Below are 12,532 nucleotides of genomic sequence, written 5' to 3'. Positions count from 1 at the left end.
TTCGTGAACATTCAAAACTCAATCGACGACTGCACACAAGTGGCAGTCTGAATGAAACTAGTTTTATTGATGTACCCGCTATCACAGTGTCAAAATTCTAACGCCAGTAGACAGTCACCGTGATCCAGCATCAAAAGAAGTCCCGTGCCCTGCATCACCACCGACAATCTAAGCTCACACAACCTCGTCCACTTTCAAAGGTGATGATGGAGTACCACACAATTCCTCTGAACGCCGAGACGTGAATCATGAGTTCGTGTCCGTATGTATATCAATCGTCCGAAAACTCTACCAACCCGATGACGGAGAAAGTTTCTTTTTTTTCTGACGCGAGAGTGCTGCAGTCGAGTTCTGGCTCTGAGTCATGGGACGAGACATGCGAGTCGTGCTTCTCCTGATCGCATCGCTGGTTCTGCTGGGGAAGGTCGCAGAAAGCGGGTTCCCGGGTGGCTATGACAACGGATACGACGATGGCTACGGTCACACAGGGACGCTGGTGCCAAGAGGCGAATACAGGAGATTCCGGAAGTTGGCCGAAGCACTCGTACTCCGTGAGTCGGACGAGTACAGGGTGCGCCACCTTCGACGCATCCTGAATCTTCGGTGGCTGGTAAGAACCTCGCATTTTATTGCAAAATAGACTTGACCATAAGATCTGACATTTTGTGTCTATATGTGAACTAAATGTGCACCGCAAGACCAGTGTTGCGCATGAAATGAAGCAATACTTAGACAGTCTTTTATGTATCCAGCTGTCATAGCTGGTTATGTCGCTGTGTGGAGTGAGTGAATAAACTTTCTGTTGTGTTCCAAGCACCCCTGTGTCACGAGCGAGCCTCCGAACCTGCGAAGGACCGGATGCTGAAACTGCTTCCTGATGTTGACTCCACCCCTTCCCCCGCTCGGCGCAAACGAGCCACCGTCGTTTTCCCCCGGCAGTTCAGCCGCCGCCTCCATCCGAATAGGAATAAACTTGTTTTTAACCGTCCGAGGTGGTCTGAGCTTTTTGGACTACCGCGACCTACGCGTACGTCTATGGGCCGACGACAACACCGGACATAAAAGTGGCGATGAGGAAGTGGATTTGGACCAACGCTACGCAACGATTTCGACAAGCTACAAGCTATGGCTACGCACGGGCTCCCAAATCGGCTACCCGAATTCAACGGCTCATCATGGTCATCGTGGTTTGGACGCCTGCAATTTTACTTCGAGGCTAACAACATCACTGATGCAGCAATGAAGAGGGCCAACCTGCTAACGCTGTGTGGGGAGCAGACATACGACACAGTCTGTGCCCTGATTCAGCCACGCACTCCAGCAGCCGTTGACTACGACGACATCGTAGCAGCGCTACAAGAGCGCTATGACCCAAGGCCATCGGAGGTCTACTGTCGAGCCCGCTTCAACGGCGAGACCAACTGGATGGCGAAAAAGTTGCCGAATACGTAGCGGCTCTCAAAAAGCTCGCTGCTGACTGCAATTTCGGGACGTTGACCGCGACAACTGCAGCTACTGCGCAGGAGGGAGGATCGACTGCCACACCTGCTAACACCACTATGCTCCCCTTGGACGTTATGTTGCGTGACCGTTTTGTGTGCGGACTGCGTGACGCAGGTCTACAACAACGCCTGTTCGCGGAGACGGGTCTCATCTTCTCCAAAGCCTACGACATCGCCCAACGAGCGGAGAGCGCCGGTCACCAGCAGAGGGATATTCGACGGAACGTCGAGCCGGTGCATCACACCAGTCAGCAGTCAGGTCATTCCACGTCTAAGGCGAAATCAAGCAGAAAGACACAGCGCTGTTGGCGATGCGACGACATGCACGATCCCCAGGTATGTCGATACAAGACAGCGACCTGCAATTTTTGCCAAAAACTGGGACACATTGAAAGGGCATGCATCTCGAAGCGCAAACAGCTCGCACCGAAGACTTCAGTGCAACGGAACAACAATGTCGACGCACAGGAGGGCCAGACGCAAAATACAAGCCGAACAGCACTAACGTCATCGGCACTATATGACTTAAACGCCGTTGTGAACCTCGGAACGAGACCGAAGATTACAACTGAAATTATGGTACACCAGCGCCTTATCAGGTTTGAGGTGGATTCCGGAGCAGCATGTACGCTCACCAGCGAGGACACTTTTCGCGCTACTTGGCGTGAGAACGCGCCAGCTCTCCAGCAAGACGACACGCAGCTGAGAACGTGGTCCGGACATTCCCTTCCACTGCTGGGCTGTGCCAACATAGACGTATACTACAACGGGCAGACCCATCAGCTCCCCTTGCTAGTCGTCCACGGTTCTGGATCAAGCCTTTTAGGACGAAATTGGTTCACCCCCCTTGGAGTGGTGATTGGCGGAGTTCACCACACACCCAGTTATCCCTCAGTGGAGCAGCTTCAAGATAAGTATAAAGTGGTTTTCTCCAAATAAATACCAGGGAACAACGGACCTCCAGTCAGACTGGAGCTGCGGGAGGATGCGACGCCAAAATTTTTGAAAGCTAGGTCGGTGCCTTTCGCCTTACGAACGTCCGTCGAGAATGAGCTTGACCGACTGCAGGAACAAGGGATCATCGAACCGACGCAACATTCGGAATGGGCTACACCACTCGTTGTCGTCCGAAAGAAGAATGGTACCCTACGCCTCTGCGGAGACTACCAGAGCACTGTCAACCTGGCGACAAAAGCATCTTCCTACCCACTGCCGACACTGGAAGAGGTTTTCAGCACGCTTCGTGGTGGAAAAATCTTCAGCACCTTGGACTTGACACAAGCCTACCAGCAGCTGAAGGTGAGCGAATCAACGTCTCAACTGCTCACGATAAACACTATTAAGGGTCTTTACAAAGTTAAAAGGCTACCATTCGGAATATCTGCAGCGCCAGCAATCTTCCAGAAATTTATGGAGTCTACACTTATCGGGATCCCAGGTGTTTGCGTCTAAATGGGCGATGTTATTGTCGGTGGCGCCTCCAATGAAGAGCGCACAGAACGCTTGGAGCTCATTTTGGAAAGGCTAGCAAATGCTAATTTGCGCATCAGTAAAAAAAAATGTGTTTTTGCGGTGCCTGAAGTGAAGTTTCTTGGACATCAAATTGACGCGCAGGGTATCCATCCTACTGAAGACAAAGTGCGTGCAATCACCGAAGCACGAGCGCCTACTAACAAGCAAGAACTGCAGTCGTTTTTGGGGCTATTGACGTTCTACGACCGGTTCTTAGAACATCGAGCTACAGTGGCCAACGATCTATACCAGCTCCTGCAGAAAGAAGTCCCATGGACTTGGTCGCCACGCCACCAAGAGTCATTTGTTGCCCTTAAGCAACTACTTCGCAAGTCTACTGTTCTGCGACACTACGACAAAAGGAGACTCTACTGCTAGCCTGTGACGCATCACCATACGGAGTGGGAGCAGTCCTCTCCCAAGTTGACGACCAGGGACGGGAAGCCCCGATCGCTTTTGCTTCGCGCACCCTATCGCAGGCAGAGAGGAATTATTCCCAGCTAGATAAAGAGGGACTTGCCATCGTCTACGCAGCAGATCACTTTCGGCAGTACATTACCGGCAGGAAAGTGACTTTCATAACAGATCACCGGCCCTTATTGGGGATTATGGGTCCCCAGAAGCCAATGCCACAGACATTGTCGCCGCGAATGACACGATGGTGCATCAAGATATCGGCGTACGATTACGAACTCGTACATCGCACTGGGAAGAAACACCAGAACGCCGACGCACTAAGCCGCCTGCCGCTAGACACCACAATAGATGAACCCCCCCCCCCCCCCCGCCGGGTGATATACTCATGTTCGAGGCGCTGCCAAACCCTCCGCTAACAGCTGACACGGTAGCAGCATCAACGCAGGAGTGCACTGTCTTGAAGGAAGTCTACGCAGCTATACAAGAAGGCAACGTGCAGAAGCTAAAGGGTGAACACTTCAACGCTTACCGCAAACGAGCTGCGGAGTTGAACACTCATCGCGGTTGCGTCACCTTGGGATCAAGAGTTGTAATTCCAGCGGCACTTCGCGAACAGGCCATGTCGCTTGTCCACGCAGGTCATCGAGGCATTGTTGCCATGAAAAAGTGCGCCAGAAGTTATATGTGGTAGCCTGGTATCGACCATGATATAGAATTAACAGTTCACGATTGCCAGCCTTGCCAATGCAACCACAGAAGCCCGCCAAGAGCCCCTATTCCTGAATGGGAAAGACCAGACACGCCTTGGCACACCCTGCACATTGATTTTGCTGGACCTATCGAAGGGTGTTCGTTCCTGGTGGTTGTAGACGCATACACCAAGTGGCTGGAGGTAAAACAAATGGCTACAACGACATCGGCAGCAGTTATCGACACTCTGCGGTCGTTGTTTGCAACGTTTGGCCTACCGCGCAAGGTGGTCTCGGACAACGGCACTCCGTTTGTGTCCACGGAGATTCTCAAGTTTTACAGCGACAACCGCGTCTCGTCTGTTACATCAGCTCCTTACCACCCGGCTACGAACGGACAACCCGAGCGCTACGTGGCTGAGCTAAAGCGCGCCCTTACTAAAGACCAGACTGGGACAATGCAACGCCGCATCGCGCGCTTTCTCTTCAGACAGCACAACACTGCTCAAAGCACTACTGATCAAACGCCAGCAAAATTGATGTTCGGACGAGAAATGAGAACCCAGCTAACAGCAATTGTCCCGGAGTCCTCAGCGAAAGCACCGTCGGAGGAAGAAAAGCTCCCGCATAGCAGGAGCATTGAAAGTGGACAGCGCATATACGCCCGCCAGTTCCACAGAAAGCCTGGCTGGGTTGAAGCGACCGCACTCAAACGAATAGGTTTGCGGTCATGGCTCGTCGACATTGGTGGAAGGGCCACACGCCGCCACCTTAATCAGCTACGCCATTCAGGTAATTTGCCAAGGGAACCTCCCATTCAAGCAGCCACCTCGACGGAAGCTTCGTTCCACTTAGCCTGGCATCTCGCACCAGATGAATCGGCGCCGCCGCCCGCCGGCCCTGAACACAAGAGAAACGACACCCAGCGAGCGGAGGCTTCTCTTCCTAGTGCGTCCAGAGCGTCCACGCGCCCACGGCGGCCCCCAGATCGCTTCCAAGCGACAATCTAAAGAGGGAGGAGATGTTGTGTTCCAAGCACCCCTGTGTCACGAGCTAGCCTCCGAACCGGCGAAGGACCGGTTGCTGAAATTGCTTCCAGATGTTGACTCCTCCCCTTCCCCCGCTCGGCGCAAACGAGCCACCGTCGTTTTCCCCCGGCAGTTCGGCCGCCGCCTCCATCCGAATAGGAATAAACTTGTTTTTAACCGTTCGAGGCTGTCTGAGCTTTTTGGAATACCGCGACCTACGCGTACGTCTATGGGCCGACGACAACACCAGACATAACACTTTCCCTTCGCTTTTAATAAAGGGGAAGAGTCGAAGCCGTGTAAGGGAGGTCTTGGTCCAGTACCAGCGTGCGTCGGTCACCACTTTGTGATGTTTACCATCAGTCCACCAGCCCTGGTAGGCCTCCGCGTCCCACATCAGCCCACATCAGGACTCAGTCCTGCAGGTTGGGATTGGAGCGCCGCGGGGCAATATCCCCCAAAGCAAATCACTATTGTAGTTAATGGCTTGAGGGTGCTGGCGGGAAATGTTATGGAACACTTTCACACGGTATGCGAGAGATGTCATATGTGGACAGGACTAAAGTGACACTTGTGTGAAGGGTGTATCGCGTGCAAAAATAAGTGCAGAGATTGCGGGCAAAGCAATGTGCGACTTTGCAGTTGCCACCGCAATAATTTTCTCTGGGCGTTTTCTAAGCCGAGAAAGAGGTCGATATGTCAAGCGTTGGTGTCTGTAGTGCACGCGAATTTCATGAAATGTGAAGACCGTGGCTTTGGGGGTGTCATGCGAAGAATCATTCAGTCTTGAGGTTGGTGCACAGTTACGACCACTCAGTGTATTCATTTTCCAACAGCTGCATGAGCCATTTTGTTCCCTAGGAGTATTTGATGAGCTACAGTCCAGACGAAAGCGACATTGTTTTGCAGTGGCTGAACGAAGGCCTGCTCACAGGACGTAACGGAAGCGTTCCGTCTATAAAATATCGTGTACATCTTCTTGCTAAATCAATACGGACATAGAGCACCTGGTGGCAAATGCGACTACTTTTACGTTCAAAGGACAGCCGTTGTAAGGGCAGCTGTGGCCCGAAGCCTCCAAAACCGGCGCCAATCACTAGATCGTAAAAGTTGACCGTCGGTAACGTCAACACGAGTGCAGCGAAACATCATCTCATGATGTCCCATATGACATCATGGCAACACAGATCGACAGAATTGTTTACGTCACTGTGAGAACATTATGACGTCACGCTACAACGTCATATAATGACGTTATCACATGTCATCGTCGTTTCGCACGGCCTCAGTGATTGGTCTGCCGATCACGGAGGCAGGGCAAAACTAGATAAGGTCTGGAAAGCTAGCAATGCATGTGATCATGGGGGGAACGCAATGCCATGTTAAGCACAAACAGCTTTCGGATATACAAAACTAGAAAATTCTAGTACACTATGCTTTCAGAGGAAGCGGGGGAAGAACAGCGTATTAAGAGGGAAAAAAAACAGATGGCTTGCGCCATTGTGTCGTCTTCACCGAATACATGAGGGAATGCTTGAACATTTATTGTTGTCATTAGCGACAGTTGACGCAAATCGGTGCCTCTAGAGAAATTGTGGATAGCCGTTTTTTTTATTAAGTGAGGAGCACTCCAAGTGCCCGGGCTGTCTTTGCTGTCGTCGTACGCCGTCGTGAGCTGCTGAGGTCGCCTCATGTCACTCGGCGTCACGCTGATAAAACTATACATAGCCTATAGCCATGTATACTATGGTATATCAAATTTATAGTAACCATATTTTTCAGCGAAACAAACTAGTTGCGAGTGCAGCGGTGTCCCTTTCGTTTCTTTCGTGCCTTGTCTCCGTGCGCTGCTTCATGAGTAAACATGAACTATCACTGACTCGCCCAACTTTCAACGTTACTAGTATAGTAAGTCTGAAGGAAGTGAGAGAGAGGAGAATGGAAACAAAGAGATGATAGAGTAAAACAAATAACAGCTATGGTTGGCATCACGCGGCAAAAATTATGTATAACATAGTCGTGTATAGTATGATATAGTAACGGTGCAATAAGGTAAAACTGAAGGTGGGCAAGAAAGACACGAGAAAGTGAAGGGGTAAAGCATATAATAGCCATGTGTGGTGTCACACTGGTAAAACCATATACAGGATAGCCATGAGTATATGGTTAAGTAGGGATGCGAAAGAGGACAGAGGGGATGAAGAGAAGGAAAAAGGGGACGAGACGAGGCAAAGCGTAGCAGAGCCATGCATAGTGTTACGCATAGCCATGCAGGGCCACGCATAGTGGTATGTCAAGAAGCAAGGATGGGGTAGTCGGAGTGAGGAGCAGTCATAGAGGGTGAGGAGGACGTGAATGCGGAGGGAAGTAGGTAAAAGCTCAGCATAGCACCGCAAAGCCATGTGTGGTATATATATATATATAGCGATGGTGGGTGGAGAAGGTGGACAGGAGGAAGGTGTGGGTAAAAGTATAGTATAGCCATACGCAGGGCAGTATAGCAAGGGGTGAAAAAGAAAATTGAGGTTGAGGAGAAAAGAGACCTGGGTGAGAAGAGGACCCCCTACCGCATCACAAATGAACGATTTCTTTCCCGCCATACAGACGCCGACAGGCTGCACGTTTGGAACGACCGAGTTCGCTCTCCCGAGAACGCAAGCGTCGTTGTAGGGCAGATTAATCGAAAGGTTAATCACTGCCCCCGCGTTTCCTTCAGCTTTTACGATGAGTGCGATTGCATATGTTTGTTTGTTTGTTTTGCAGTGGTGCGCGAGCTTACTGCTCTATTTACTCGCAGAACAAGTGGACGCTCAGCATCCGCTTTGAGATGTTCCATTCCACCTGTGAGCGCAGACCGCCGACTCCATTCGGACTTTCCAAGTGCTGGCATAATCACCAAAGGGTGAGTAATGACGCTGCTGCGATTACACTGCTTGATAAAAGAAAACTTTTTCGTTGCTATGCAGCGAGCGTGTTGTTGTTACTTTTAAAGAGGTAGAGACACAAACGTTTTCGGTTGTTTTCTTGCGTCAAATGAAAAACCAAGCCACCCTCAAGAGCCTAGAAAGCGTGCTGCTAAGCATGAGCGCACCTTGAAAATGTAGTTACAGCATACTTTGAAAACTAGTTTTCATTTATGACGCAGTCTGACGTCACAGCAAGGTGTGAGCATCACTTCACGTGTTCACGCAAGATGTCGCGACGTTTCCACGCCCACTTCTCACCATGGCTCCGTTGGTGACGCGAAATCAGCCATTTGCGAAGCTTTGTAACGCCTGACGTCATCCCAATAAACCAGCCTCACATGCACCATGGGAAAATAGACTAATATGGTGAGCGCTTATTGTGTAGTTCATCATCTTCACGTGTGCTTACAAATAGCCGCAATCGTCAATCGTCGTTGTTCTCGCCGGGTATTCCGTTTCTGCGGATGGCCTACTTGTGTTGGAAAAACAACAGCCGTACCATCGTACCTGGGGTCGTCTCGTAAGTGGCGGCCGGGGTGCTGCGTATCGATACCAGTGACTCCAACCTTGAAAATGAAATACCCTATCAAAATTCATTGTGCTTCATGCTTGCTCAGGGATACGTCTGTACACAGGAGATTTGTATGGCAGAGAAAACTCGCCTTCGTAAACTTTTGTCGGTGCTCCTTTAACCGAAATGCTGCTGCTGAGTCAACCCTTCAGTGCGGGCCGTCATATTGCTCAGCAGAGCTATAGCTATTGGGGCGAGTCTATAGCTTCAGAGTAGCGCTGATGGGGGTCAGGCAGGCTGATCACTTGGCCTTGTGCTGAGGCAAGATTGAGGCTTGGTAGAAAAGGATAAGGGCTATAGGCCTCGCCGATATTGCACAGAGAGAGAGAGAGAGAGAGAGAGAGAGAGATGTACGCCATGTGCGGCAGAAGCACCTGCAACGCTTCTTGCGTCCCAAAGCGCCCATTCTATAGATATTTTCAAAAACGGGTCCTTGGGCGCCACCGTAATCCTCTCTGGGCTGCGCGAATTGGCCTAACCCACCAAAATCACTGCCCAGGATGTCCCTCAGCCTTTCTACATTCGCACGCAGCCCAACGTGGCGGCATTTTAGATGCGGAGCATCTTATACTCGCGCCTTGTAGTGCGCCGTCCGCGCCGTCCGCGCCGTCCGCACCGCTTCTCGAACATTCGACAGCTGACGCGCGCGCATGCGCCGTCGCGCCGTCGCCCACTCTTCCACCATCTGTGCATCCCTTCCTCCTCTACACACCGCGCGCGCTTCACTCCTCCACCATCTGTGCACCCTTCCTCCTCTACACACCGCGTTCGACATCTACAATTCTCCTGATTCTCCAGTGGACGCGCATGTGGCGTCGCGCTTCGAGAACATTCAACAGCTGACAGTGCATGCGCCGTCGTGCTGTATATATACTCAAGGTCGGCGCTCGCTCGCTCAGTTGCCGCTCGTCGGTTGGTTTGTACGGCGCGTCGACGTCCAAGGTCGCGGTGAAATGAATTCCAACGAATCCACAAACACAATGATCGACGTCCCTTCGACCAGCGCCGCCCTTTCGCATACGTGTGTACGTGTTCACTCATTTAACACCCCCTCCTACAACCACGTTAACCAATTTAGCCATCGACCCAAGTAAGTCGCAATTTAACACCCCATTTCACAACCACGTTAACCAATTTAGCCATCGACCCAAGTAAGTCGCACTTTAACACCCCGTTAACCAATTATATGGTCCGCATCCCCCTCAGTGTTCCCCCGAGGGAAGCTGCGGGCAATTTTTTTCCCTACTGGGAAAAGGCCTATAGTAAAACGGGTTTAGACGAGTGGACGGTGAAAATTAGCCATGGTCCCCCCTTGTGCTATAGCTTAACATTGTGTGAAATAAAGAGCTATGATAGGACGCAGAAATAGTTACTTGAAAATGCTTCGAAAAGCCTTGGTTAAGAGAGCTGCCATAAGTTTATTTGGTGAGGGAGCTTCATTTGATTGTTTGCGTGTAGCCTCGTACGTGCAACAAGAACATAAGCGGATAAAAATATTCCTTTTTCACGCACCACTTGACGTGGACTGCACAGGCGGATGTTTTTTTTTATTCATGCTTTTTTTCTTTTCATTGTATTTCAAACAGCCCATCATTACGTGCACCTACGTGGTTACAGTGAACAGATACCTGGGGCTCAGAAGCATTGTGAGAAAGAACTGCTGGTAAGCATATTTTAATTAAACACCCAATCGTTAAATGTATGCCGCATTCGTCTTAGTGTGTGTGAGTTTGTCCTCGCATTGATAACACTTGGCTTTGCATGGTTATAAGCCAGAAGCTTTGTTCGTGAACCCCAGAATTGTTGTTATATTAGGATATGAAAAATTACCATCCGCTTACCTGAATCAATTCAGTTTCGTAGTTAAAGACAACGCAGTATGATCATAGACATGGCGGGGCCAGTGCCCACTCCTTGTCTGGCCCTCCATACTTACAGGACATGACAGCGCAAGTCACGTGTTCTTGCCGACTGTGGCAGCGCTACGCTTCTTGGTGCATACTTGTCTAGTTATGCATCCTTACAAGACATGGCAGCGATAATCTTGTGTGCTTTATTGTTTAGGCTTGTGTCCTTACAGAACGTGGTTGCGCTAGTTTCAAGTCTTTTAGTTGTCTAGCTAGTTATGCGTTAGTTAAAGGTTCATGCGTACTTATAGTGCAAGCCATGCGTCTTTACAGAGCGTGGCAGTGCTAGTTCTTTGTCCTTACTTATATACAGTCTATCTCATCACTACCGTTAAGCACTGCCGAAGCTATACGGCCTGTAAGCAAGCCACTTACTTGAGCCTGAAAACATATAGTTTCAGTTCTTATTAGCTTTCAATTGGTAAGGTTCACACAGTTGCCCTTGTTCAGCATCTGCTGCTGCATAGAAATAAGTATTATGGTTCACATCGCATTGGCGCGTCTTTTAAGTGTTGCATCGGTATACCCACCGGTAACTGTGGTTAAAAATCAACACGGAAACACCCCTGGACGCAAAAGCAGCATCCCCGCTTCAATCCGAACTTGGCCTTGACGCTCACCCGAAGCGCTCACAGATGCAAATGAATGGTAGAATAGGCAGAAGCTATCGCTTAGACGTAATCGACTCTGTCTACCAACGAACTAGCGTGGAAAAATTAAATTTCAACGTACTTGAAATACGAGCACGGAAATAAAACATGGACTTAAGCAGACTGGAACGACAAGCGCGTTGTTTCCAGCTTTCCTTTTCAAGCAACATTCTCCGTTCATAGTGTGGCGATTCTTGTTTAATGCTTTTGTTTCAGGAGCAGACTTGACCAGCCGTTTACAAGATGGCCGTTTACAAGATGGCCGTTTACAAGATGGCCGTCATGGAGAGCTAGAGCTGCTCAGTCAGATCACTTGGATGGCAACTAGGAAGTGGTCAAAGCCAACATTCTCTCAACACGATATGCCAACATTTGCACGCTCTTTTTTAATGGCTTGTCCAGCATTAAAAAAAGATTCTTTGACAATGTCCCTGTCTTTCTTTACGCTTCGATTGATTGATTGATTGATTAGTTGATTGATTGATTGATTGATTGATTGATTGATTGATTGATTGATTGATTGATTGATTGATTGATTGATTGATTGATATGTGGGGTTTAACGTCCCCGAACCCCCATATGACTATGAGAGACGCCGTAGTGAACGGCTCCGAAAATTTCGACCACTTGGGGTCCTTTAAGCCAAATCTGAGCACACGGGCCTACAAAATTTTCGCCTGTTCCTTTACGCTTCGTTTTATTTATTGTTACTTAATGATTCATTGCTTTGACCAGGCAGTTGTCTTTGGAAATGCCTATCAGTGTCTTTTTTTTTTATCTGTACTATTAGTGTGGGGCCTCGATGTCAACATTTTAACACTTATTCGATGCAGAGAAAACGTCAATGTAGCTCCGAACACCTCAAAACACTACTACTCTATATCAACGTGTCTTGGACTGTTTCTTAGCCGCATTTTTCAAAAGCCCGAAGGAATACTGATACAAATTTCAAATTTTTTTTGGTGTTGTGACTATGACATTGATGCCCAGAACCTCGGAAAGAGTAGTTTTGCGCGACGTAACGTACTGCATGTAATTCTCTTCCACTTTTCGAGAAAAAAAAACGTTCAGTTTCGTTCGATATCGAAGAGATTGTTTCACTGTGACGTGTAAATGTATATAAACCGACCCAGTTTGAGGGAATACTTTTCGCTTCAACTCAATGAAAAATATGGGTCATGACGGATGACGGAGAGTGGCGTTGGCTGGTATCGTTTGCAGAATTATCGTAAACATAAAGTCCTTCACAAAGTAGATGGGAAAGAAACCGCCGCTGTACATCGATCTGTA

At 49.3% G+C, this 12,532-nt stretch overlaps 1 protein-coding gene across 1 annotated transcript; it reads left to right on the top strand.

The window, feature by feature from the left end:
• The first annotated feature begins 253 nt into the window (after positions 1-253).
• LOC142765084 (uncharacterized) lies at positions 254-11,648 on the top strand. The gene is made up of 4 exons (XM_075865653.1): positions 254-610; positions 7,946-8,050; positions 10,272-10,348; positions 11,459-11,648. Exons 1-4 carry the CDS (start codon positions 365-367, stop codon positions 11,568-11,570), a joined length of 540 nt encoding a protein of 179 aa, XP_075721768.1. The 5' UTR covers positions 254-364; the 3' UTR covers positions 11,571-11,648.
• The last annotated feature ends 884 nt before the right edge of the window (positions 11,649-12,532 follow it).

The sequence above is a fragment of the Rhipicephalus microplus genome, chromosome 6 (assembly GCF_043290135.1).
Source record: "Rhipicephalus microplus isolate Deutch F79 chromosome 6, USDA_Rmic, whole genome shotgun sequence".
In the NCBI taxonomy this organism is placed as follows: Eukaryota; Metazoa; Arthropoda; class Arachnida; order Ixodida; family Ixodidae; genus Rhipicephalus; species Rhipicephalus microplus.
The sequence above is the reverse complement of the archived record's forward strand: the minus strand, read 5'-3'. Positions and strand labels throughout refer to the sequence as shown.

Coding starts and splice junctions, on each gene's coding strand:
- LOC142765084 (XM_075865653.1), top strand. CDS start 365: ATGGGACGAGACATGCGAGTCGTGCTTCTCCTGATCGCATCGCTGGTT. Junction 611..7,945: donor TCCTGAATCTTCGGTGGCTG/GTAAGAACCTCG, acceptor ATTTACTCGCAG/AACAAGTGGACGCTCAGCAT. Junction 8,051..10,271: donor GCTGGCATAATCACCAAAGG/GTGAGTAATGAC, acceptor TATTTCAAACAG/CCCATCATTACGTGCACCTA.